Source organism: Alligator sinensis, unplaced genomic scaffold, assembly GCF_000455745.1.
Source record: "Alligator sinensis unplaced genomic scaffold, ASM45574v1 scaffold337_1, whole genome shotgun sequence".
In the NCBI taxonomy this organism is placed as follows: domain Eukaryota; kingdom Metazoa; phylum Chordata; order Crocodylia; family Alligatoridae; genus Alligator; species Alligator sinensis.
This window is the reverse complement of record NW_005841927.1, coordinates 2,005,450-2,032,902: the sequence shown is the minus strand read 5'-3', so window position 1 is coordinate 2,032,902 and position 27,453 is coordinate 2,005,450. Positions and strand designations below refer to the sequence as shown.

At 46.1% G+C, this 27,453-nt stretch overlaps 2 protein-coding genes across 11 annotated transcripts in view; one reads left to right on the top strand and one right to left on the bottom strand.

Annotated features, from left to right (window-relative positions):
- The window catches only part of STPG1 (sperm tail PG-rich repeat containing 1), a 17,725-nt gene extending 14,514 nt beyond the window's left edge, over window positions 1–3,211 (bottom strand). The window contains exons 1-3 of one of the 2 annotated variants that reach the window (XM_006019279.3): window positions 3,108–3,211; window positions 1,191–1,337; window positions 256–359 (exon numbers count right to left, since the gene is read on the bottom strand). In XM_006019279.3, the coding sequence (XP_006019341.1) occupies window positions 256–359; window positions 1,191–1,272 (186 nt within the window). In that variant the 5' untranslated portion in view covers window positions 1,273–1,337; window positions 3,108–3,211. Of the gene's footprint in view, window positions 1–255; window positions 360–1,190; window positions 1,338–1,429; window positions 1,489–3,107 lie in introns of those variants that run through there. The other variant, XM_006019280.3, reaches the window with a different exon arrangement.
- NIPAL3 (NIPA like domain containing 3) lies at window positions 3,158–23,446 on the top strand. Of its 9 annotated transcripts, XM_025198678.1 has the most exons (14): window positions 4,929–5,023; window positions 5,301–5,384; window positions 5,538–5,789; window positions 6,390–6,815; window positions 9,002–9,070; window positions 9,170–9,341; window positions 9,446–9,505; window positions 10,189–10,334; window positions 11,112–11,208; window positions 12,919–13,054; window positions 14,182–14,270; window positions 15,428–15,491; window positions 16,880–16,974; window positions 18,917–23,446. In XM_025198678.1, exons 4-14 carry the CDS (start codon window positions 6,717–6,719, stop codon window positions 19,114–19,116), a joined length of 1,227 nt encoding a protein of 408 aa, XP_025054463.1. In that variant the 5' UTR covers window positions 4,929–5,023; window positions 5,301–5,384; window positions 5,538–5,789; window positions 6,390–6,716; the 3' UTR covers window positions 19,117–23,446. The 9 variants fall into 9 exon arrangements, with proteins under 9 accessions (XP_025054466.1, XP_006019343.1, XP_025054463.1 ...); XM_025198676.1 differs by lacking the exon at window positions 5,538–5,789; XM_025198677.1 differs by lacking the exon at window positions 5,538–5,789 and having other exon boundaries at window positions 5,014–5,115.
- The last annotated feature ends 4,007 nt before the right edge of the window (window positions 23,447–27,453 follow it).

Sequence of the window (27,453 nt, the reverse complement as noted above, 5' to 3'; positions counted from 1 at the left end):
AACATATTGCTCCGTTTCACTAAAGAAAACTCGTTTCCTAGCTCATTTCTAACTCTTCTCTTTTGCTTTGCTGTTTGCTATTTTGTATTCCCTCATGACCAATCTACAGAATATTATATAAATCAAGCATACAAGCAAGCAAATCCAGTTTGTCCCAACCAAGCTTCTGTGCTCAGTTACAGGATGAGATCAGTCAGAGATAAATAGAAAATTCAGAGCAAAAGTCGTACATCTCAAACATTTTAATTAACCTACCTTGTTATACTGAAATCTCTTTGCTTGAGAATTAAACCCCTTCTTTTCTGAGTTTGGGATCACTCTTGCATTGTGTTTATAGGGAACGGTGGGGCCTGTATAACCTAAAAGGTAGAGTTAATCAAACAAGATCCTGAATATGCAGATATGGGAAACATGTAATTACAGCACCAGATTCCATTTTCTGTAGGATGCATCAATTAAATGCAAATCTAACATTAAGGACGTGTTTAGGTTAGGAAATCAGCATTTGGTTTTGCATGTAATGTCCCTGTTTTATTTATGGTACGAAGAAAAAAAACATTGCTGAATGGTGCTTCAGGACTGACATCAGGCTTTGGGAACTGCTGCAAAGTCACTACTACAGCATGTAATAGAAAGCCTTACTAAGAGGCATGCTTAAATCAGGCATTTTTTTAGCCCACCACAGAGGGCTAATAGTATGAAAGGTTGGACATATCCTGGAAGATGCTGTCACCTTTACTTCCCATTGATCTCAGTGACAGTTTAGGTTGCTCAGTACCTCATGGTAGAGAGCCAGTGCTTTCCAGCATTGGGATCTAACACCTCATCTACAACGAGGTCAGGGATTACAGCTGACGGACCCCAGCAGCCACTGATGCTTTTACTCCTAAATTGATTGAGCACCATTAAATGGCATCATGGAAAAAGCACCAGTGACTTGTCTGCTTCACGACCGTAGCTGTATTCACTTTGCAGTAGTCTAAACAGCCCAAAGACAGCAATGCAGAAATGGAGCCTGAAATGACTGAAACTGGCTGTGGATATAAACTGTGCTGGATATCACTTTCTACTGATCAGCTTCACTACTGGCTCCCCGCTGTGCTTTGAAAAGATGACATTTGCATAGCTATATTTTCCTGTCCTCAAACGAAGCAGCTATTGAGACACTGTTCTAGTTCGTGGTACTCTACCTTTGAACACTTTTCCAGTGTGCCCAGGGTATGTTCTCTCAATGCTGGAAGCTTGAGGCAGGCTCTCAGAGCAGGCTTCCATGTTACACACTACCTACTGCTCCAACAGCAGGAGTGACTCTTCTTCGGTGGCTCACCATTTTGTTTCTAAAACACCGGTCAGAAATATAAAAATGTAGGTGGATTTAGAGTCCAAAGAGGCTACAAGTTCAACACGAGACTGGAATGGCAAAGCTTACCAACAATGGGGACTTCCTTTCCACTCTGTGCTGCTGTTCTATACAGAATCCTTCACTAGGAGGGATTCCCCAACTCCCTGCAACCAATTTCTGTGATGCTCATCAGCTGGATATGAGTCAGCAGTGTCCCCTTGTTGCCAAGAAGGCTAACAGCATACTGGGCTGCATTAGTAGGAGCACTGCCAGCAGACTGAGGGGAGTAATTATTCCCCTCTATTCTGCACTGGTGAGGCTACATCTGGAGTTCTGTGTCCAGTTTTTACAGATTCACCAAAGGTTAGGGTTGGAAGGGACCTTGTGAGATCATCAGGTCTAGCCCCCCTGCTCTGAGCAGGAAAGACAGCTGGGGTCAAATAACCCCAGCGAGGTGTGCGTCCAGTCTCCTTTTGAAGATCTCCAAGGAATGTGCCTGCAGTCTATTCCAGAGTCTGGTCACACAAATGGTGAAGAAGTTTTTCCTTATATCCAGTCTGAAATCTCCTTCTAGGAATTTATGACCATTGATCCTGGTTTGTCCCTGGGGCGCATTGGTGAAGTTGTTTGCCTAGCCCTGATGCTCTCCCCCGATATATTTGTAAGATGCCACCAAATCCCCATAAAGTCTTCTCTTTTCTAGGCTGAACAGTCCCGTATCTGTCAGCCTTTCCTCATATGGCTTGCTCTTCAGGCCTCTAATTATACGAATGGCTCTTCTCTGGACTCTCTGGACCTTCTCCACATCCTTCTTGAAGTGCAGTGCCCAGAACTGGACACAGTACTCCAGCTGCAGCCTCTCCAATGCCGAGTCAAGCAAGAGAATAACTCCCTTCGTTTTGCTTGAGATGCATCGGTTGATGCACGCCAGCATATTGTTTGCTCTGCTGACTGTAGCATCACACTGGTGGATCATATTAATTTTATGGTCATTTTATGGTTTGGGGGCCCCCACTACAGACAGGATGTGGACAAGTTGGAGAGAGGGCATCAAAAATGGTTCGGGGATTGGGGCACGTGACTTGTGAGAGGAAGCTGAGGGAGCTGGGGTTATTTGTTCTGGAGAAGAAAAGACAGAGAGGAGATTTGATAGGAGCCTTCAACTCCCTGCAGGGGGGTTGCAAAGAGGATGGAGCTGGACTGTTCTCGGTGGGGGCAGACGACAGGACAAGGAGCAATGGGCTCAAGTTGCAGCAAGGGAAGTTGAGGTTGGATATTAGGAAGAACTTTCTCACTAGGAAGGTGGTGAAGCACTGGAACAGGTTCACCAGAGAGACTGTGGACTCTCCATGCTTGGAGGTGTTTAAGCCCCGGGTAGACAAAGCCTTGGCTGGGATGATGTAGCTGGGGCTGGTCCTGCTTGGCGCAGAGGGCTGGACTAGATGTGACCTCCTAACCCTCATTTTCCATGATCCTACTTGGGTGAGCGAAGGCTGCAGGCGGGGGCTCCTGTAATGCACCTAGGTCCCCCCGTCTGTCCCCTGCGGAGAGAGGATGGGGATGCCCGGGGCGAAGCGGGGCGGGGGGAGATGGAGACCAGAAAGGAGGTTCATGTGCAGCCTCCCCGGGAACCTGCGGGGCAGGTGGGACCTCGCTACGGGGTGGCGGGGAAGGGCGGAGCGGGGCGGCCGCGGGGCACTGCCGCGGGCTCCCTCCCCGCTGCCCCGGGAGAGCGGCAGGGAGCCCAGCCCCGCCCCCCGCCTACCTGCCTCCCGCGCCCGCCGGATGGAACGCGGAGACAGTTTACATCCGGTCGCCGGGGCAACAGCAGAACCCGCCACCGGCCGTCACAATACTCGGAATCCTCGCGCATTCTATCCTTGACCAATCACAGGTGGGCATTCAAATTCATCGCGGGTCGCTCTGTGTTCCAGGGTGGCGGAAACCGAGCTTGAAAGTAGGACTGATGTCAGCAGGTTAGGCTTCGCTGCTGGTTAAGGTGGCTCGGGGCGGTCTTGTTTGCGCATGCGTCTTAAGGTAGCTGGGGCTGCAGGGGTTCAGGTGCCAGGGGCTGCAGGACGGAGGGGTTGCCCTGCATGTGAGGAGTGCTCTGTGCTGGGCCGCAGGGAACCGGCCTGCTCCCGTGTCCAGCATGTGGTGCACTCCCAGCCTTGCAAACACACCCCACCTCCATCCCTCTCCGGCTCCTGGGCTATTTAGATTTGCAATCTCATTAGTGTCCATTAAATATCTACGCAGGCCCTGCGGCAATGCAGCCCTGATTTTGCTTGGGACCTCTTGGTGCTACTGCCGTACGAATAAGCCAGTGTTCAGGATCCAAACGGGGGCTGGATTTTCCAATAGCAGACTTTAGGTAGCGGCACTGAATTAACGAACGCTCGGATGAGTAGAGTCCGTTTTCTGGAGAGAGCATTGATTGAGCGCAGCGATGGGCGACTGCAAGCATGCGACAAAGAACAACAGAAAACTTCACCTACACTAAGACGCAGCCCAGTCCCGCACAGTGACATTGCACACAATTTAGTCTTATCGAAAATGCAATATAATAAACCAGACAAGGTTCTTTGGGTAAATCTGATGTCTTTTATTAGACCAACTCAAATAGTTGGGGAAATTCTTCTTTGCAAGCTTTTGGGTACAAACGCCCTTCGTCAGGCTGAGGAAGCATCTGCAGTTGGTGTGTGCGCACTTCCGGGATGGAAGGAATAGTAAAGAAGCCAGAGGCTATTTATCTATTATTTATTTACTGTTCTTTCCTATAATAAGCCCAAAAGACAACAGAAAGCCATGCATGAGTCTTATGTCATCCCTAGGGCAGAGTGTCTCCCTCCAGCCAGGCATTCAGAAAGTCCTTCTGGGGAGCCCGCAGGTCGTCTTAGGCTTTGGGGTGGAGATCCCACAGGCCTCGTCTCTGTCTGGGCTTTTATAGGCGAATCTGCACCTCTGCCTTTCTCTGGAGTGCCTTGACCATAGTCGCATGCCCCTCACGAATAATCGCCTCCTCATCTGGGACCTCAGCTTGGTTGAAAATGTGGCCCGGGCAGTGAAAACCTGCAACGCAGTGCCTGACATGAAGAGGCATCGGATAACAACACTTTGGGGACGTTTAATTAGAAAAGTGATGATTGCCGTTGCCAGCAGAAGCCTTTCTGCTCAGCGGCACCGGAGACTAAATCCAAAGCAGCCCCATGAAAGGAGTTTGCAATAGGAGTTTGCAATAGGAGCGGTGCTGAGGCCGGCATCTCTCGCTGGTTTTGCGGATTGCGCGGGCGCTCAGCATCACGCAGGACCAGGCCCATCAGAGGACACTGCCTGGTTTTGTGGGGATGGGCCCAGCGCTGCTGGTTTGACGTGCCCAGGTGGCTTGGCCGCTTGCAGGGAAGCCGGTTCCTTGTCAATTCGGCACAGAAGCGGGTTCTGCTCAGTGCGAAACTGCAGCCACTAGAGGCCACCCCACAAAAACCTGCTTCCCTTCTCCGCATCCTCGGCTCTGTGCACTTCAAACAAGCTTTACCCTGCCCAGCCAATGCGCTGCGGCAGCCACCAAACAGCCAGTCGCTGTCATCTGCCCTGCGCCCAGGCAGGTGACTGGCAGGTGCAGGCTCAAATTGCAGGGCCTCGGAAAGAGCAAAACACAAACCACTGCAGCCGGCCGGAGATGTAAGTTCAGCTGGAAAAAAACATTACAAGCAATTGGGGTAAATCTGCACGTCTGGGGGCAAGGAGTTGGCCGGGGTCCGTGGTGAGCAGGGGTGAGTTTGCAGCTGGGAGTGGGCGAACGACTGACATGACTTTGCAAGGGCTGGAGGAAGTTCATGAATTTCCTTTTTTTTCCTTCCCGCTCCTCTGCGCTTGTGTTACGTGCCTTGCTTGGATTATTTTGCCACGGGATATTATTGCTCAACCCCCCCCCGCCGCCTCGTTTGTCGGTGCTCAGAGCGGGCTGCCGCCTCGAGCAGGAAGTGACATGAAAGAACTTTCTTGGCCGGCGAGATCAGCTCCGGATTTCTCTCGCAACTGGGTAGCGATTTAATTTTTACAAGAAACCGCAACCCTGCGCTTGCTTGAGCAGGCTGAGGCGGGTGGCTGGCTCGTGTTCATGTAGATCCTGATTTTGAGGGGTGCCGAGCCCCTCGGAGAATCGGGTCCCTAACTCTGTGCCTCCTTTTCTCAGAAGGACCGTTTCGTCTTGCTCGAGGGAGCCTGCAGTTGTCAGGGCTCGATCCTGCTGACACCGAAGTCAGTGGGAGTGTTGCCAGGGATGAAAACAGGCGCAGGATCAGAGCAAAGCAAGAGCAGGTGTCACTCCTATGAAAAGAGTGTCACTCCTATCTTCCCATCTATAGCAAGCAGATGCACATGCGTGTGCAAGTGTGTGCGGGATGAAAGCCTTCTGGTCCTTCAGGCTCTTCTGAGAGTTCCCAATGTACTTATATTTTGTGATTCATTGACTCTTTTCCATTTACTCTGAATCCTGCCTTGGCATTGTTAAAGCTGGTGCTTCCTGAAGGCTTGCCTGTGCCAGGGGAGATGTTTTCCAGGGGTCCCTACCCCTTAGCCTCCGCTTCAGGTTGAATAAATGGTTTGCATAAAAGGCACATTGAAAGCCTTCTCCTGCAGGCTGGTGGCCCTAGGATGGTAGAGATTAGGTGTTTGTTCTGGGTCGATCACCCAAGGTCACTAGATGTTAGGGAAGGATAAAACAGGGCTTGGAGAACAGCAGGCTTTTCAGATAGGCCTCTTGAGCAGGAAAATCTTAGTACTGAAAGTCAGCCTAGAGAAAGTTCACCGTTCAGACCCAGTCTGGTTTGTGTGGCTGGATAAACTGCGCTTGGTGCATTTCTAGGCATGTGCGTCTTCCAATACAATCCTGGACCACTGAGCTTTCATCTATGTGGAAATTAATTTGATCACAGGGAATCACGTATGAGCCCAGAGATTTCCTGGTATTCTTGGCCAGAATTTCAGAGCAAATGTGATTGTTAGTCATTGAGTTACCTGCTTTTTCCTTTGAAATCTCTTCTAGTGTCTAAAATGTCATCTCAGGAAATATAAACTGCCACGAGATTGACTCGTTGGAAATGAGGGTGAATCCATGCCTCGTCTGGAGTGAGGCACCCCTTTCCTGCAAGGACTGAGGCGCCCACTTCTGCTCAGCTGTGCAAAGGAGGAGCGGGCGCAGATGGGGATGCCCTGCCTCTGCTGACCGGCCGGTCCTTTGTCCAGGCGTGGCAAGATGGACAGGAAGAGGTGGTGCAAAGTGATGGGCCAAGGGGCAGCAGTGTCCGAGTCTCTTCTCTAAGCAGCAGTTGTGGTTGCAAAGGCAGCGGAAGAGATGCACAAATGAACCAAAATGGAGGGAGGAAACGGCCCAGACCTGCAGCTCCAGCAGCTTCCGCTGGCAACACCGGCTGTGTCTGTGCAGCCCCACGCAGAGTCCTTTTCCTACAAGGTCAGATTTGCACCGGAGACACTGTGAAGTTGGCCCTAACACACCTGCCCATTCTTGTGTGAGGTTTTAAGTTGAGGTTGACACTGAAGCTGGGAAATGAACTGTTTTCTCGAGTGATCTGAGCCGTGTGGGTAACGCACGGCTGTAGTACTGTAAGCCCAGGTGTGCCACTTGCTGCGAACATGCCCAGGGAGGGAAAGTCCCCATCTCGGAGACTTAGACAAGACAGACAAAGGAAGGGAGAGTTGTTACTCCCTGTTTGAGGCTCAAAAATATCAAGGGACAGACGTTGACAGGTGTTGAGGGGCCCTAAGATGCATCGCCCGTCTGACTCCCCTTGCCATTCTTGTTGGGAAGCAGGTGCCTCGGTGCTCTGTGAATTCCCCTCTGAGCCTCTCTTCAGGTACTTCACGACCTTAACAATTACGTGTCCAAGGCCAGATGGAGAGTGGGCAGCAGAGATGGGAACTGAACCCTGGGCTTTCACCTGACAAGCACCCTTCCTCGCTGCGGGGGGGAGCTGGCTCTTCGCAAGCAGCCCGATAGGGTGAGGTGCATAATTCCCCCAGACTTTTATCACGCTCCTCAACCCAGGGCTCCTTTGAACATCAGTCTAAATGACTGTGTGCACCTGAACAGGCACTTCCCTGAGAAAAAGGGCCTGGGTGCAGTATAAGGCTAAGCAACATGGACACGTTTCCATACTGGCAGCCCACTCAGTTCAGCAGCCAGCCCCAACTCTGCTGTACTGCAGGTGCTGTTCAGGAGAGGCCAGGCCTGCCCTGCTACCCTGGGGTTTGGTTAATAATCCACTGCTGACCTCCAACAACCGGGGTTGCATGGCTGGTTGTAAAGGCCTTCCCTCCCTCTCCTGCTGCCTGCTGCAGGAATTTCTCTTGGGTACTTCAGGTGAAGCTGCCTTGATGAGATTCATCACTCAGTGAACTTTGCTTGCATCCTAATCATTTCAGCCTGTCAGAGAGCTTTCTGTCATGCATATATTAATGTGTTGCTTTAATCATGTATGGATCATGCACAGGAAAAACGGTTTCTTTAATGACAGGAGAGAGAGGGAACCATGGGCTCTGCCATCCCAAATAACCCGAACACTGCACCGTATTTTGAATATCTACATTGAAATCTGAAGTGTTAATGATACCTAATGAGTGTGTCTACGTGTCACCATATGGCAACGTTGCTACCGCACCGTGCTTTAGTACTTCCTTTTGGGATTACTAAAGCATGGTGCCGTGTGGGCGGTTACTGCGCTGTGCACGTGATGCACGGTTAGTTTTCGCCGCTACATCGCCATAGTGGCGCGCTGTAACCAGGGAGTGTGCCGCGACCGTGACGGAGCTGGTGATCACATGTAGACCCACGTGATCGCTACATCGCCGTAGCGTGCCGTACAGCAACATAGCACATTGCTGTGTCACTGTAGGGCAACGTGTAGATGCACCTAGTGAGATTTAGACATACCAAAAGAACACAAAGGCCAAATGGCCGTCTGGTCCTTCAGGCTCTTCTGAGAGTTCCTAATGTGCATGTATTTTGTGATCCATTAACTCTTTTCCATTTACTCCGAATCCTGCCTTGACATTGTTAAAGCTGCTGCTTACTGAAGGCTTGTCTGTGGGGGAGCAGGGAGGGAGGAGATGTTTTCCAGGGGTCCCTATCCCTTAGCCTCTGCTTTGGGTGGAATAAATGGTTTGCATAAAAGGCACGTTGAAAGTCTTCTCCGGCAGGCTGGCTGCCCTATAGGATGGTAGAGATTAACCCCTTCCTTAGCTGATGTCCTGATCATGGTCGGCCAGTCTGTTAGACTCTGAACCAAGCTGCGCGTACCCCAGTGAACTCTGACTTTACGACTTGCCAGGGTCCCCAGAGGAAATGGCTTTTCCAAGTGTCACATTTAGGGGACAAGAGCCTTGCACGTGGCTCAGTCACTTCCCTTCTAAGGAGACCAAAGAACTCCTCAAGTGTTAATGTAAGCCTTTTTCCAGTTAACCCCCTTGTCCCTGAGTTTCCCAATATCCATAGGAAGGGTGGCAGATCTGGGAACAGAACTAAGAGACAGAGAGAGAGGCAACCTAATCAGCAATAGATATTAAAGATCTGCTTTCTGTCAGCCGCCGGCAGTTTCCTGCGGTCAAACCTAATAGCTACATACTTGCTCTGCTTTACAGGAAAACTTGATTGGCGCATTACTGGCTATTTTTGGACACCTTGTCATCAGTATTGCACTCAACCTCCAGGTGAGTATCACGAAAGGAATACTGACCCTGCCCCAAGCATCCTGTGCTTGAAAACCAGGCAGCATGCTGAGGTTTCTGTTGCTTTGTTTTCCCTTCCAGAAATATAGCCACATCCGGCTGGCAGGATCGAAGGATCCCCGGGCCTACTTCAGGACCAAGATCTGGTGGTGTGGTGTGCTGCTCCTGCTGCTGGGGGAACTGGGAGTGTTTTCCTCCTACGCTTTTGCCCCTCTTTCTCTGATTGTGCCACTCAGTGCTGTGTCGGTTATAGGTAAGAGAGAACGTCTGTGTCACACAGGCTTGTGTACACACCGAGTTGAGATTGCTTATCAGAGCACACGATACAGAACTCCTCCTGTTTTCTTTTTTCATTAGCTAGCGCAATCATCGGCATTATATTCATTAAAGAGAAATGGAAGCCCAAGGAATTTTTGAGTAAGTCTGAATTCTGTTTTTCTGTATGTCTTAATTTCTGCTTTGAATGCTGCTTTGTTCCCACTGCCTCGGGCTGTGTATGGCGTGGACTGTTGAGACCTGTGATTAAAGAGAATCCATTAGTTGTTAAAATGACACTTCTCTCTGCAAAGTTTCGTCTACTGTTGTTGCAAATGGATTTTCTATTTCTCAGGGTGACCACTGAGGTTGACCCAGTAAGGTCCTCTCCTTGTTGGCTAATTGTAGAAATCAGCTAAGGCGGCCTCCCTGCCGACGGTAGTTTTCCAGGCTGATGCCACAGCATAAGCCCTCAATTCTGTAGGCAACTGAGTTTGGCAGGACTACACATATGTGCAAGTGTGTGCAGGATTGGGGCATAGAAAGTGAACTCTATGCAGTGTTAGAGAGCCGTTGTCAGGTCATCTGAACCCAGACGTCAGACCTTGCAGCCTTCTCGTTGTGTAGAAGACTCGAGCTTGAGTTAACTCTCAGTTTCTCAGCTAACCGCACACTGCTTATCTTCTTTAATATGTTGAAAATGGGGCAGGGAGGGTGGAGGAGTGAATCATCTCCAGTGGGAAGCACAGTCTCATTGATAACAGTCCCTGCATGCGCAATAGATACCACACATATCTGTACTAACCCACTAAAGCCTTCTCTCTCTTGTCCTTTGTTTGCCGAAGGGCGCTATGTTTTATCCTTTGTAGGCTGTGGTTTGGCAGTCGTTGGAACTTACCTGCTGATAACGTTCGGACCTAATAGTCATGAGGCAATGACAGGAGACAATATCACTAAACATTTAGTCAGCTGGCCATTTCTTTTGTATATGGTAAGATGGCCCATAAAATGTGGCTTGGTTTTCTGACATATGCCTAGCTGGGGCTTTCATTTGCAAATGGTTTTTCGTAGTCATTGGCTACATTTCTGAGCATGTTACTGTTCCTCTGCTCTGTGTGTGTCTGTGGGAGTATGATTTTAAAGCGCAGAGTGTATACCTAAGATTGATCAACTTCGTCCTCCATTCCTTGTTCCAAACCTTCCAGTATCACTCCATGGCAATAGTCACAAGGAGGTTGAGCAATAAATGTTCCCTAGATGTTCAAATACTGTACCCATAGCTGCTCAGATCAGAACTTCATCCAGCCCCCAGTAAAACCAGCTGAAAAATTACCATTGCCTTCAACGGATGGTGGAATGTGCTTTCTGGAAAGCACTTTAGGAAAAAATGGATTAAGATCTGGGGCCAGGGTGTATGGTTGGGGTTGTCTGGCCTGTCACTTTAGGTCACCAATGAAATCTCCCAGAAAGGGTCATTTGGCTGTTCCTGGAGAAGCAATTAAGTCTTGTTTGTTCAGATCGCAGCTGAGTTTGATATGTAATCTTGCCAGATCCTGCCTACACCCTGATGGATGTTCACAGCACCACAATTTGAAAAGACCTTAGTGGTGTCTGTCAAGTTTCAGAGCACCGGGCAGTTTTGCATCGTCAAATAAAAGCATAATCTACTGTGAACCCAACCTCCAAGTACCCCAAAGCCCCATCCACTACAAGAAAAGGGATTCCTCTTCATCCTGTTTTTAATGTCCTTCTTTCTGCATTTCTGTAGCTTGTGGAGATCATACTGTTCTGCCTGCTGCTGTATTTTTACAAGGAGAGAAATGCCAATTACATAGTAGTTATTCTTCTGCTGGTAGCATTGCTGGGTAAGTTCGCTTGTGCATATAAATGTGTCTAAACACGTCTGTCATGGCAAACTACATCATGAGTGATAGGGGGAGTACATTTAGTGCATTTTATCTCTTTAACCATGTCAATAATATAATGCCATAAGTGTTCCTGAAAAGTAGAGGAAGTCTGTATCTTGCTAGGGCAAGACAGGGTCATAGGAGGTAAAGATGGGAAAGAGCTATCCAACTACTGGGTCCTTTTTGCCCAGGGGGAGGACACAGTGGCCCAGAGAGAGGGAGTACGCGGTTCTCAACTCCCCGTGCATACTCTGTAAACACTGCGAAGTGTCTCATAACGTCAGGTGAACTGGAAAGATCGTTGTTTGGTGAAAATGTGATTTGGTGCCAGGGAGCTGCTTGGCTCTGACAGTGGGTGACTGTGGGCACAGGAGCTGACCACCCTTTGCTTCCACTTTCTCCATCTGTCAAATGAGGCTCGTCAAAGGTATACTAGAAAGTGAATATTAATATTATAAATATTCAAAACTGGGAGCTGAATGGTGCTAGAGAAAGGTGGAGGATTTTTACAGTGACTGCAGTTAGCCCCTGCAGCTGTAAAGGAAGTAGGTAAACACTCACAGCAGTTGTCTCCAGCCCAGAGAAGCCAACAGCACAATACAGGTTCAACAGGTCTCTGTTTAGCTATTCCCATTGACTTCAGTGCAACCTTGTTTCCGCCTTCCGTGGGGCTATGATTTCACCCAATGTCATCTTTTTGGTTAATCTGTTTACTTAAACAACCCGAGTTAAATAACGAGAAGGCGGAGATGCACACCGATGCGCTGAAGAGTTCAAAGTGAAAGCTGACACCGGGGTGTGTGTTTACCAGGCGCAGAGAGGTGTGGTGTAGAGATACCACTCCAAGCCAGCTCCAAGCGCATTAGCTCACGTAGCCCATTAGCATAGTGCCCTGCCACAGCCAAGTGCCTTGCTTCTTCAGTGTCCTGCTGCACTTCTTCCAGTCCCTGCAAAAGCTTGTCTCTCCATAGTGCTGTGTAATGCACTGCAGACATGCCCTTCTGGTGCCTAATGGGATCTCTTGTGCTGAGCTTTGAAAACTACACGCCACCGTACTCCAGTGTTGCTTTTTATGTGGCATCCTTCACTGTGGGGTTTCACTGAGCTGCAGGAGACTGCTGCTGTAAGCAGGGGCCTCCCAGGGTGGGGAAATCATGAAACAGTGAGACTTCAAGAGCAGAGAGGGGAGCAGGATTTTCTCAGTTCTAATCTTCGGGATGGGTAAGAGATACTTGCAGCTTTGTTACCTGGAAGTTATGCCTATTGGCTTGATCTTAAAGTGCTGTTCAAATATACTAATTACAGATAATTAGTAAATACCCCCATTTTGCAGATGGGGAAAACTGAGTTCCAGAGCACTGAAGCAATTTACCCCCAGTCTCAGCGTGAGAAGCTGGAGTATGATTAGTTTGTGAATTGGATTATATGATGTCATTGCCTGCATTAGCAGGGGCTGGGATTCAGTGAGCCAAAACAGCCCTTCGGTTCCTGTGTTCTAGCAAGTCGAGCCCAGGACTTGCTGGGCCTGGTTCTGTCTTCGGCCAAAGGAAGACTTGGGCTCTTACCACCCTTTTTCTTTGTTTGCTGCCTCCTGATGTGTTTTGCACAGCTGGCCCTCCACCGCTGCAGGCTGCAATGTTGCAGCTGAGCCTTGTCCACTATTCACAGGTTCCATGACTGTCGTGACCGTGAAGGCAGTTGCAGGCATGATTTTTGTCTCGATACAAGGAAGCCTCCAACTTGACTACCCAATCTTTTATATCATGTTCATCTGCATGGTAGCAACAGCGGTCTTTCAGGCAACGTAAGTCGACTGTCTTCTGGTCTTCAACTGCACGCCGTGTCATGGGGTAAAAAAGAACTGCCTTTTACACGTTCACCTAACCTGGCAAGATTAGATCATTAAATATCTTGCTTTCAGCCTGGCCCAGACAGAGGGAGTTCTTGTTAAAAATCTTCACCTCGTTGCTATTTAAACAATACATTATGATTGTATTAAGCAAACAAAAAAAAAAGGGACCGGGTTGCAAGGAGTAGTAGAATTGCATGCCCTTAACATGATGATGTAGGATAATGAAAATTTGATGCTGCAACAGTATGCCAGTCCCCTTAAGCCAGGTTTCACCTAGAAAGCCCAGTTCTAGCTCCTATGGGAACCTTTTGATGGGCAGACTATTGGACCCTGTGTTAACATTGTTAAGTATGTTGGCCCTATTTGCTATACACCACAAAGGAGTGATTGGCATCTGAAATCCTTAGTGCAGGAGCTCAGACCGGTATTCTTGTGTCTCTCCCTTACAGCGATGCTGACAAGTCCTTTGTATTTAAAATATACATTCAGTTAAAAACGGGATTTACAAAGCCTGGGAGAGATGTAAATGTGCCTGCTCTTTTTTCTTCCCTAGTATTGGCAACCCAAACAGAACAGTCCTTTGTTTGTACTCAAGAGCCTGAAAGGCAAGTGGGAATGAATGAATAGATACAGAAAGTGAAACTGGCACCTTGTAGTTCATTGAACGAGCTAATAGAAATGCAGAGATTATAGAGAATTGCTGAAAAAAGTGTTTCTTGAATTTGTTGCTTTTATCATCTCAAATGTTGTCGGCAGCATGGGTAAGAATGTCTTAATCTGGGAGCATTTCTGGCCCTGTTTGATGTCAGCTGGTAAAACTTCCATTGGCTCTAGTGGGGCCTGGGTTGCACCCTGGAATCGGACCCTCCTCTCATTCAAACTATTACATATCCCCATTAACCACATTGAAGGTAGAGAGAAGAAAGGAATCTCATTGCTGATATTTATGTGGGTGCTATTCTTTGGAGACATGTCCTAAAGAAGAGAGGGAACCATCTCATTCTGCAACAACTTCTAAATCAATTTTGAGAGCCCGTCTCAAAGAAAAACAGATTGCATTGTCTGTCCCTGTATTGCAGATTTTTAGCTCAAGCCTCACAGCTATATGACTCGTCCCAGATCGCCAGCATCGGGTACATCTTGTCCACGACAATAGCAATTACAGCAGGTAACATTGCCCAGACATGCATCAAGTTCGTTGTAATTTAAAAACATAAAAGAGCAAAATGTGGTGAAGCATATTCCTGACTTGTAGCTAGGGAAGAATAACAGCCTTGCTGAAGATGTCTTGTATTGTCTTGCCCTCCTCTAAGGTCAGATTCATTTTTCAAGTGTGAATTATCCCACTAGATTTGCTAAAGTTTTCTGTTAAGATCCGGCAGCTGGTTTGATGCCCCTGCTGTTTCTGATTGAGACAGCGTTGCTCACTCCTGCTTAACGTGTCCATCCTTGCTAGACATATAACACAGGTCAACAGCTAAAAGTTCTCTCCCTGTGAAGCACCATCCAGCTGATGCAGATGCTTGACAAAGCAGGTCTGATGTTATAGATAAATGCTTTTGTATTCTCCAGAACAGCCTTTTGCAATTCTGTGCCAGAAACTTCTGTTTTTGTGGTATGGAGAAGGCAGCTCCTCACATCCTTGCAGGCACTTGTCTCTCTGAGCAAATCCTTCCTGGTCAGCTCTGATCTACCAGAGGGTTCTTTTTCAATATAACCAAAGGTGGGAATTTAACCCCAAACTACTCTAGGGAGATCACCCCACTCCTCCAGCCCTTATGGACAATCTTAGTGCAACTGGAGAGTGGCTTTGTGAGGTGCAGCTTTTGTCACTTGGGAAGGATTTCAAGAATGGCTTTTTTGGTGTATCTTATGCTAGAAAAAGAGTTGCCACGCAAGGGGGTTTATACCTGCATAGCTATAATGGTTATACCTTTATAACCAGTAACATTTTGACAGGTAGACAAGGCCTCTCAAATTGCATATTGTCATGAAGGTTCTTAATTTTCTTCACATTCCTGAATGGGTGTAGCAGTAACACTGTATACCTGCATCTACATTAGGCCTTATATCACTAGAACGATCTTGGTTCACTATCAAATCCCCAATCAGCATTGCTCTACTGATAAACTTCCTTTAATAGTCTTTAAGAGCTTCTCTGTTAAAAAAAGCATGTAAAATGTGAGATCTTTCATGATTTTTATATTGGTTTTGATTCCTTGAAGCGATTTACTTAAGATTTAGCTCCCCTTGCTTGTACAAGCAGTGAGGGGAAAAGAAGTTAAACACAGCAAAACCTGTCCATGCTATTTCTTCCTTTCTCAGGCGCAACCTTCTATTTAGACTTCATTGGTGAAGATGTTCTCCACATATGCATGTTTGCGCTAGGGTAAGTGTTTTAAAAACACCAAGCTAGATTATCTGTTTGGGGAAGTCAGCACAGAGCTGGTGAAATCAGAACTTTACTGATTTACATGAAATGAGAAACTCATCCTTCACCCTTACATTGTTAGAAAATTAAAGGTATTCCTCCTAAACCTAAAAAGGAGGGGAGGAGTGGGGGCAACCTTGTATTGAAACTCATCTGGGGTTGCATATTTTAGTGCATTGTTTTGTAAGGTGAACATGCATTAACTTCTAAAGTCATGTGAATGACTTTCGATTGTGCAATAGCCTGTGGAGTGCAGGATCTTGCCCTGCCTTCACTTTGTGTGGGATTGTGTTACTCCACAGTGCACATAATTGTGCAAGGTATACCTGTGGGCAGATGCCTTCCTGACTATCACGGAAATCACTTTATATCCTGAAGCATGTATCTTGGTACCAGGATTGTCTAAAAATATTTTTATCCCCTTTAAAATATATTGCAAAGTCCTAAAGATGTCCCTTTTCATTTTCGAGCTGGGCTTTAGGCTGATCAAAGAAAGGGCTGTTTCTAGGTCACCCACCTCAGGTTTTATGCTGATCTTACATTACACTGGGCTGGGACAGGACTTTGGGAGTCCAGTCAGTCACTGCACGGATACTCAGTAAAGCTCTTAGGAATGTATCAGTATTGAGTCGCGGTACGGTGTCTGGATGTAACTCACTCCCTATAAGCAAGGGACACACAAGGCTAATTTAGAAATTAATACAGAAGGAACAGTCAGGGCTTAGTGTAATTAACCTTGCCTTTTCTAATTAGCATACTGCAAAAATCAAGGCTGACAACTGACAACTGGTAGTGAATTTATGTAGAGAAATTCCTGAACAGACTGGAATCCTGACATTTTGTAAGAGTGAATTAAACTGAGGGCTGTTACCAATCCCCTGTGATTAGCCAAGACTTAATGTCTTCACATAAGTAAATTAATAATTCTTTGTGGTGCTCGCTCCTACCCTGGGGGGTTTCAAAAGGAGGCTAGATAGACACCTAGCTGGGGTCATTTGACCCCAGCATCCTTTCCTGCCATGGCAGGGGGTCAGACTTGATGATCTGCTCAGGTCCCTTCCGAGCCAACCTACTATGAAACTATGTGTATTACTAAGGAAAAGGTGGACTTGCTGTTACTGCTTGTAGCGCATGGCATGGATCCCAATTTTGTGAACACAGTGATTATTCATTTAAGACACATTGCTCCCCAGTGAGTAGTGTTGTAACTCAGCCCCACAGCTTCTCTGTCTTCCAGCTCTGAGTCTTCTCTTGCATGACAGACATTCAGAAAAGCAACAACCTTGGCTCATGAACTTAACTAGAACCTCTCTCTCTCTCTCTCTTTCTCGCTGTCTCTGTCCCAGGTGCCTCATCGCATTTTTAGGTGTCTTCTTGATCACAAGAAACAGGAAGAAATCAATACCATTTGAACCCTATATCTCAATGGATGCCATGCCAGGTAGCTATAAAAATCCAACATTTTGAACCTCTTAAATGTCAATTTTCAGAATGAAAAGTCATGGTTTGATCTCTCAACAGATGCTAACATAACTGAACACGCCAACCTCTTGGGGGGCTACAGTATTTTCTTCCTCTTGTTCTTTTTTTATTACACTGTCTGTGCCTTATGACCAAAGGTCTACCTAATTATAGCAGCTCATTGGGCTCGAACCCGCAGTGTAACTAGGGATGGGAGACTGGGGTGTCAGCCCTGGGCACCAATTTTGAGGGGACACGAGAATAGTAGCGGTGGCCCAGGGTAGAGAAACTATTTATTTCCCCTCTGGCTTACACCAACTAGCCAGTGATGTGTAGTGTGGCTAGCATTATGTCTGGGTGCCTTTGACTCCCCAGGCTGGATGAGCAGGTACTCACTCACAACTGGGTTGACTAGGGACAGCCTTTTTGGTATGAGTCTGAATTAAGGCTTCAAACTCTTGCCTGCTGGAGCTACAGCAGGATGTGCCTTCTCACAGTGTGTGCAGACTTGACACAAGTCAAGAGAGAGTCACTGTGCTGCCAGGGACCTAATCGGTCTGGGTCCTGCAAGGCCTGAGGCAGGTGTTAGGCTTCAAGGAAGATAGGAAGAAAAAAAAGTCCAGTGCAGCTGACTTCTAGCTGGGATGCTCAAATGAACCTCTCATGGGACAGCAGGCTAGTAGATGAAGCCAGTAACCACAAAAGGCTACTCCTAGAAAGAACCCCTTAGGTTTGGCCTGGCTGGAGATGGCAGCTTCTTTGCAGCAACTGCCAGTGCATGCTCTTGCTCTAGGGCAAATGAAGGGTGGCCTGTGGGATACTCTAGCATGGACTAGCATTGATTTACTGTGTGCCCACGGGCAGCTGAAGTGTGCTGCAAAGCTCCACCATCCAACTTCTTTGCAGGCCAGGCCTGGTGACAGACTAAGCCTGACCTTTGCCTGTGTGGTGAAAAAGTCTGGTTATTTTCAAAGAGGTGGTACTTCTATATGACTTATATAGGGCTGGGGCACCCTCTGGAAAACCAGGAGGGAAAGGTATTGCCAAGGCATTGTTGTACTCTGCTATGCCAGCAGTGTACGTGGAGAGGGAGTAGCCACAGGTCTCCACGGCTCTTTTACCCCGTGGTGAGCTGTGCCTCTGCCTTCGATGGTCAACAGCATAAACGGTCAGATGAGTGGCTGTTCTCACTGTGCAGCTGATAGGATGAATGTCGCGGCTGTTTTGGAAATCATTTAAAAATGAATGCAAAGAGCCAGATCCTCACCTCCAGCAAGGACTCTTCACACTGATCTAGTTGTATAAAAGGGTAATATTTACTCCCATTTTAAGGCCCCTTCTATGGTACCAGAAGGGTGTAACAGAGCTTTGGTATAAAGAAGAATCAGGCCTAAAGTCTGAACCAGTCTTAATAAAAATCAGTATTGTTCATCTTCAGACACTTCACAAACACTTGATTAATGAGAGGCTCTGTCCTCCAGGAGAGGAGACAGAGAGCAGAGGCTCAGTTCTACCAAGTGCCTTGTACTGCCTCTCCCACCAATTGCACATACAGGGGATGTCATCTGGACCTCACAGTATAATACACACAGTTTTCAGGTCCTGAATATAAATGACGTGTCAAACACTTCTGGTAAAAGGTGCCGCAGCAATTCAAAGAATCGTTAAAAATAGACTCATGGGGGAAGCAGGAAGTGTATTAAATGACCTTTCTGATGGGCTGCTTAGAAGATATGCAAATTAATGCAAGGAGTAAAGCAACTGCAGTTTTCCAAGGTATTTTCCCGATCACTTGCTTCAGTGTTAAATAGGAGCATAATATTTATTTCTTTCATTTAACACTCAAGCAATTGACTGGGCATCTTGCTAAGCCTGGGAGTGTATAATCTGTTATTCATGGTCTTTTCCCACCTCTGTTGCAGGCATGCAGAATATGCACGACAAAGGGATTGCAGTTCAGCCTGACCTCAAAGCTTCCTTTTCCTATGGTGCCCTCGAGAACAATGACAGCATGCCAGAAATTTATACTCCAGCCACACTGCCCATAGTGCAGGAGCAGCATGGCTCCAAAGGGGTCTCTGCACCACCCTACCGCATCCTGGAGCACAGTAAAAAGGAGTGAGTGCTCTTCAAAGGACTGGCCTGAGACACCGAGAGTATGGTCTTTATTTATTTATCGCTCTGTTTTTTTAGATCTATTTAAAATATAAATAAGTTTAAAGCCAAGCTTGATCTGATTTAAAGCTAGTTTCAAATTTAATTCCCAAGACTGATTATTTTAATAAAGGACTTTAGCACAGCTGTGAACTTGAAAGCATTTGTCCTAAGCTAGCAGTAAATCAGAGTCCTCCTTTCAAGGATGCTCACTGCAAACATAAAATGATGAGTGCAGTATTGTGGCAATACAAAACTGATCTGATAGCCAGCACTGTGAAGATGCATGTCTGCGTGAAATAAGGTGACTGTGCTATTTTCCAGTCCTGCCACAATATGTGCAAACCAAACTGAAGTCTTCAGGAATTGCACCTATTGAAGGAAGGGCAAAAACGGATCTATCACAGATAAAGTGTGAAGGATTCAAAAGACACACGTTTACATTTGAGGAAACCACCACGTGGATTTAATGTTCTGTGAAGATATTACTGAACTAAAACGAATATTGGCTCATGTCGTGCCTTGGAAATAGCATAGGAGACAGGAATAGGCATGTGATTCACTTTCTTACATAGTAAATCTGCTGCACATGTTCAGTAACAGAGCTATTATCTGATTAGTGTTACGAGCAAGATGTGCGGGTTAATGTTTTTTTTGTAGCACTGTTGTGTTAGATCACATGCCAGCTTAGGACAGAGATTGTGGCTGCCAGTTTTTTGATTTCACAGAAGGATCCACAGATTGGATGAGATGGTACAAACATTAACAGTAAAGGGCAAGGACAGGAAGAAATGAAAACAATAAAGGGCAAGGACAGGAAGAAATGAAAACATTGTATTTAGTTGATCTGAAATGTGACCAATATGTTGGTATTCGATTCATGTCGTTTCTTTGTGAGGCCTGAATTTAGTTATTTTCCGATTTGAATCATGGCTCAGATTTTCCAAAGCTGCATAACAGATTTGAAGACTCAGTGGCATCCAGATCTCTCAGGCAGCTTTGCAAATCTCAGCCTCAGCATTGTAGGTTGGATTTCTTCTTCTGTTTTCAACAGCAAAAGGGAACCAGTCCATCACTTGTGAGCAACCTGTCAAGAATAAATGAATGTGAGCAGTCCAGAACTTCTGAGCAGAATAGTGGAAATGTAGTCATGTGCACCTATGATAAAAAGGAAAATATATTTTCTTTGAAAAGGTAGATAGAAATGGGTGATGTGGAATTTGTCAGATTAAAGGGACAAATGATCAACACATGTCAACAACGTTTACTGCTGCATGCAAGGTACATCTGCTTTCGAGGCAATTGTGCTGTGGTATCCTGTTGTCCCTCCTCCCTTTCTAAACACATTTTTTCACCCAGGAAAGAAATGTTAAGTCTGCTTGATGCATTTTGGCCCATACTCGTAACAAACTGGCTGACTAAACTTAAGGAATTTTCGTTGACATCAGTAGCAATTGCTTTCTGTGCACTGTAGGTGGTTACTCCAATGCAAAGCAGTTTGCGAGGACCTAGGATTTGCAAAAGTAGGCTTGTGTATTTATATATTTATGGCCAAATTTTCCTCTTACTAGCAAAAATGCACAGGGATTATATTGATTCGAATGTAGTTATTCTAGATTCATAACGTGGTAACTGAAAACACAGTTGGTCTGTCTACATATAACGTTTTGCTTTTTTTGCTAGGAATACTGATTTTACCTGGAAATACTTGAGACTGCTTTGGTATTTTTGTGCAGCTTGGGGGAATAAAATGTGTATGAGAACCTAGCAAAGAATGGATGCCCGGTTTCTACATACTTCCCTCTGCTTAGTTTCCTCACTAGCTTGGCATGTCTGACAATTTAGATCTTATCAGTGGCATCCTGTACATTCAAGCTTATGAAACCTGGAGAAATGGCTGCTTTTCCTTTGCCCACAAAACTGTCTGTGTTTAAGTAAGATAACAATGTTAATGGACTAGTATTGCCGGAACATTAATCTTGTCGCCGTCTCCGTGACACTGATTTACTACCATTGGCTTTGGATCCCCAGTAGTCAATTGTTTGTGAATTTATGCCCAGCTTTTGTTCATTAAAGATACACGGCAGAATGGTAAAGAGGAGAGTGAGTGGGGTGGGGGGGAGATGTGAGGATGCTGGCTTTTCTTATCTCTTCCCTTTTAATCAGAGAGGGAGTAGGTGTTTTGACACTGCGATTAAACCACAAAAACATGTTACTTCAAAGCAGATCTACTTTAAACCCAAACACACAGAAATCCTGTTTTTAAGATTCTCTGTCTAGTTCCTGCAGAGGTCACCAGCATCTAAGTGAATGTCTGACCTAAAGGTCCTGATCCCACCATGGAACCACGAATGTTGGCTGCCCACTGGCTTCAGTGTTTTGGGTTCCTGATCCACCACGTAGTGCAGCCCTCTGTGTTACTTGAATGTCATTTTTTTCAGCTTCTAGGCTTTCTTATTGGTGTTTAAAATTTGCTGTGGAAGGATATGCAAGCTGCCTGGCTAGCAAATATTTAGGCTCTTTTGTACATGCTTATTTTATTTAATCCCAGCATCAAGGTTGGTATCCCGCACCGTGCTTCTGAGAGATGCAGCATGGCCAACAGAGAGGAGAGGCAGAGCACCAGGGCTCCCAGGCTCTGCTATTTGAGCGGCTCTGTGGCTCCCTCCATAAGAGTTATGGCATCTTACTTCCATGAATCTCCACAATCCTGTAGTTCCCACCCCGACATGTCCCTCCTGCCTATGCTAGGGCTTGCTAAAGGCCCTGAGAAGGCAGCACATAAATTGTCTTCTGCTCATTGGGAATCTTCCAACAGCCAGATCCTCGGCATAGATCTTAACCCCATCTTGGTAAAGGCTGTCAAAGGTCTAGAGGTGAGGATCTCACTCCAAAGACTTAGGCAGTCCTGCCTCATGCTAAGAGTTAATAGCATGCTAAAGGGTTTTTTGTTTTAGCTTTAGATGTTCAGAACTAACAGTGTTCACAGCATTTGCTTTCAGTGAGACTCGCTTTTGAAAACTTTCTAACAGATGGGCCCAGCAGAGCGCTGTTAGTTTTATTTAGATATATGGACACGGTAGTTTGGGACTGCTCCAGTCTGCCAGGTCCACGCAGCCTGGGGTGTTCTGATTAGCATGCAGACTCACGACCTACATGCGCTAATATGGAAGCACCACTTAGTCCTGTCTGCCTTTGAAGCCCATCCTACTGCCACTTGTGACATGGTCACCAGACTGTGCTTCATTGCTACCTGCTATGTCTGCTCAACACCTGAAATGTAATAAGTGTTGTATTTCACACTTGGCCGCCCCTGCTGCGCGTTCCCAACGGGTTTTTTTCCTGTGCCGTTCCACAAGGCTGTTTTACAGCCGCTACACACTATCCCTGTCCTTGATGAGAAACAGATGGGATTCCCTCACATGCCACCGACACCTGTTTGAAGAAATCGAGCACTTGGCTTAACTTCCCTATCCCCTGTAGTCACAGGCCACAGATGATAGGTATTGAACCAAATTCGTTCCCTGCCCCTCAGCAGCCCAGAGCATCTAGACAAGGCCAGGACCTGCAGACCTGCCGTGTTTTTAGTCTCAATTACTACTCTTTAAAAATGTTCTTGGGGCTGAAGTGACAAAGGCCAAGATTCAGACCGCAGGTAAGCTAAACGCGAGGGTTTGGAGAGGGTGCAGCCCCAGCCTACTTTCTTCTTGCACATGCCCTAATCCTCCTTGCAATAGCTCACGTAATCTCTTGTCCAAAGCAGAGTTTTCATGGCATTTTTAAGTATCTAAGCTTCAATTTATTCAGGGCTTGATTTTGAAAACTATACAGCACTGTCAAAACTCACTGGTTGCAGCTGGAGCTTCAGAGCTTGTCTCCCAAGCATGCATGGAAACCAATTGACTATTGCCTCTTTGACTGAAATGATGGGGTGAGGGAATAATGCTGTTCCCATCACCCTCAACTCTTTTCCTAGCTGCGTTATAGAAGGTGAGACTGACATCCATTGTCTTTGCACTGTGTGGCTTTTCAATGCACCGGGGCACTTACATATATGCTAAATGCATAATTCACATGTAACTTTATGCTGTGGAGTACAGGTCTGATGTTGGCTGAATGTACAACATGATTTGCCTACCATGTTCGTTTGTTCACATTAAAACATGTAAATAAACTGAGCTTTACATTATGGAATATGAGGATAACTGCTTGTTTTTTCATAAGCCGTGTTGCATGTTTATTTAAACACTTGTCTTTTCGGTGAGCTCTTTAAAAATAAAACTCAATAAAACCTTCTGGTAACGATCTACAAATTGCTTGATCATTAAGTATGACTGAATTAGGAATAGTGAAGACAGGGTTCAGGTGTATAACAATAGATTTATCACATGCTCAGTGAGGGAAATCTCCTGCTGGACAGTTTGCTATTACAGAAATATAAAGAGCTGAAGCTTGTTTGGGGAACTGCAGTGGTATCAACTCTCCCTGTTTTATTGCGAGTCTCACAATATTTAGTACCGACTGAAAAGTCCAGCTCTGGGAATTGTGTGATTACAGAAGAACCTTGGTTTACAGGTTAAACGAAGAAAGTCCCTAGCCTCAGTTGGCAGAGAAATGTTTGAAAATGTGATCTAAGTGTGCTGCAAAGATTTAAAAAAAAACAAACCAGGATTTATCTGCGTATCTCCTTTTATTTTATTTTATTTTATTATTTTGACAACCTGACTCATGATTTGGCAATACCAACGCTGCGACAGTAGTACACTTCCCTATGAGTCGGTACCAACCCATTACCTCACTGTAATGATGAAGAACACCATACTGCGGCCGGAAGCCACCTTTCAGATCTAGAATATCATGTCTCTGATTTCCAGTCTAGAAGGATTCGATGGCTTCTGGGAATTTTCCACTAGTGCCATTATGAAAGGTGGATGATCATAAATTTAGAATCCTGGCAATGTGGCTTAATCGAGTGCTTGCCAACCTAATTAACACTGACCATATGGGTTTTATTCCAGGAGGATGAACAGAAGAGAACCGTGAGAATATTCTTAATTAAATATAGCCTTTGGGGACCCAAATGCAAGCAGAAAAAACAATGGGAACCACATGCCTCGGTGGTGAAAAGGCATTTGACAGAGACCATTGCATGTCATATTAAAATATATAGGACCAATTCCTTGGGCACCAGTTGGGTACAATATTGTTGTTCAACAGGGTGTTGCTGTATGCGGTCAATTCTAGTAATATAACTCTGTTATCTATATTATAAAGATATTCAGGATCTCATTCTATTCAGGAATACTGTAGATATATATATAGACATGCCCTCATAAAATCAGATGAGAGATGGAGGAAAAAAGTTAGATTTATTAGTCTGCATACCAGTGCAGAATGTATTGGTGTCCCTGGAAGAGGAAGTGCATATTAAATTAAAAGCTGCGTGTGATCATAGCCAAAAAGGCTAAGATAATTAAGAATAACCAATTACTGCCCTGGTTCATGCAGCATCTAAATTGCAAAATCCCATGTGTAGAGGAGTGAGATTAGGATTGCCTTTCTGAAAAACACTTTCTTATCATTTGTGCCTTCTGTCACAGAAGAAAGGCCATTCTTTGAGCACACGTAAATGGGGAAACTAGTAGGGAAGATCATACTTACATTCCTTTTTGCCTTTGGCTATATAGAAGAAAGTATTTAAACCAAGTTTTAGCCTATGGGATCAAAATCCCAGCTGCTCCCTCCCCCCTGTGGCTCCTGGATGAGAACAAAGCTGATAAAAAAATAGGTTTTAGGGTTGCTGAAATGAAGCAAGCAACAGTTTTATGTGCCTATCATGGCTATGTATTATTTGCCTTTCACAGCTAAATACTGCCTCCGGTTAGCTTAGCTATCCATCTTATCTACCGTGTATCCACAGTATATCACAGGGGTTGGGCATCTGGTTCTCAACCAGGGAGTTGTGACACCCTGGGGTGCCTTGAGATCCTTTCAAGGGTGCTGTGGAGTGCCATGCAATGTTAGAAATGCAAAAATCTAGAACTCTTGGCTCCAAAATGAAACCTTTTATTAGACCAACTAAGAAACTGCAAAAAAAACCCAAAATTCTGCAAGTGCCCGAAAGCTTGCAGAAAATTCTATTTTTTCGTGCAATTTCTCAGTCAGTTTAACAAAAGGTATAATTTTGGAACCAAGGGTTCTAGATTTTTGCCTTTCTTTTCATCTCAGACCAACACGGCTACCGCATACATCCATGCAGCGTTAGCATCCTTCAGTTTCCAAACATTTCTCCACAAATTGGCGGAGAGCGGATTTAGGTTAGACATCAGGAAGAACTTCTTTACGGTAAGGGTTGCCAAAATCTGGACTGGGCTCTCAAGGGAGGTGGTGCTCTCCCCTATTTTGGGGGTCTTTGAGAGGAGGCTGGACATGCATCTGGCTGGGATCGTCTAACCCAGAGGTGTCCAAACTTTTGAATGCGGGGCCGGATCACAAACTTTTTGTCACCCAGTGGGCCGGCGAGCTATGTTCAAAGACGTCACAGGAAGTGGTATCACATCAGGAAGTGACAATGAAGTTGCAGGAAGTGACAATGAAATGGGTCTGGAAATGTGGTTTAAAATCCAAAATAAAAACAATAGAAAAGCAACAAAGAAATAATACCAAACACTCGACCAAATAAACACTTTCGCTTCTACTCACTTCTCAATGAATGGAAGAAGCACAATGCAAGTCAACAGATCAAATGTGGAAAAGAGATCAGCCAGAGTGGAAACTAATCAAAGCAACAAAATATGGGCATTTTTAAGAATAATCTTCAAGAAGATTTACTTTTATTGAATGAATAACTTGTTAGTAACACACCTTTAACAAGTAGTAACAAGTTGAACCCCCAATCCCGCACAAAGAGAAACAGAAGCAAACACAATCCAAACACTGGACAGTATTTTTCCCTGCTCCAAATTTACGTTGGAGCCCAGATCGTTCATCAGTTATCCAGTGAGGTTCATAACTGGGGACGTTCTGTTACAACAGGAACTATCCAAGCAAAAAAAGAGACCGGTGGCAATACAACTGTTGTCAAGGCTAAAGAAAACAAGCATGCTCCAATGCACACTGTAAGTGTACAAAAACAGTGTAAAAACAATGTGTACAAGTCTGTGCAACACATGCTGGTGTCATCTGGGGCCCGCAGCCTCACCAGATCTGAACAGCCCTGGACTAGCTTATGCTTGAGATCTCTTCCACGTCTCTGCAGTATATGCCTACAATTTCTATTTAATTAACCACAATGACCATGATCAAGTTAGTAAAGGACACTTGCACACACTTTATGTTGGCAGAAATGGACAGCACAAACTTCCCCTTATGGCTCCAGCTGCATTCATCCTTGAAAACAAGCAAGTTGTGCTAAATCGAGGACGTCCCTTGGTGTTATACGCAAGTACTAAACTTTACCGTGGTCTTAATTTTAGAAGAAAACAGTTAACCAGTAACAGGAAGTCTTGAACCCATTGCTCCACCTGAACCGCCAAGGAGGTGGTTGGACATAGAGCGCCTCTGGGCTGGGCTCCTCCTGCCTCCTGCCCAGCCTGGCTCCAGCAACTGCGCGCCCCACAGCCCTGACCTGGCCCCGAGGCGCCCCCAGCTCCGTGCAGGGCCTTACCTGGTGCCTCCGTCCACCACACATGCGGGCAGGGCATGGGCCACGCTGCAGCTCCCCCGGCCACGTGTCGGGGGCAAGGGGTGGAGGTAAGCAGCTGGCATTTTCCCAGGGGGTCCTCAGGTCTAAAAAGGTTGAGACCCACTGGTTGGATCTCATGGCAGGACCAGTTTTGTGTTTGGTTAAGAGACTGCTGCAGCTCCCAGATCCTGCCACTTGATCCCCGTCCTGACACACACTATGAGCGAGGGAGCCGGACAAAACCGTGCCCACAGCGGAGGGCTCTGCAGCTTGAGACGTGCCACAGCAACGTGGCCCCCCATTTCCGTGGCGCCAAACCTCCCGTTCTTCGAAAGGCTCGTCGGGGCAACGCGGTTTTTTGGGTGGATCCGATATCTTCTATTAGACCGACTTCAATAATTGGAAAAACACTTTCTTGGCGAGCTTTCGGGTTGAAAAAACCCTTCCCGGATGGAGTCTTTGGGTGGGTATTTATTAAATGGGAGGTGGGGGGAAATGTTCTTTGCAAACTTTCTTGCACACACAGCCCAGGCAGCCTCCCTCGCTCCTGACACTCTTTATTCTGTTTTCCTATTACTTCTGCATAGTGTGTGCGTGTGTGTGTGTGTGTATATATATATA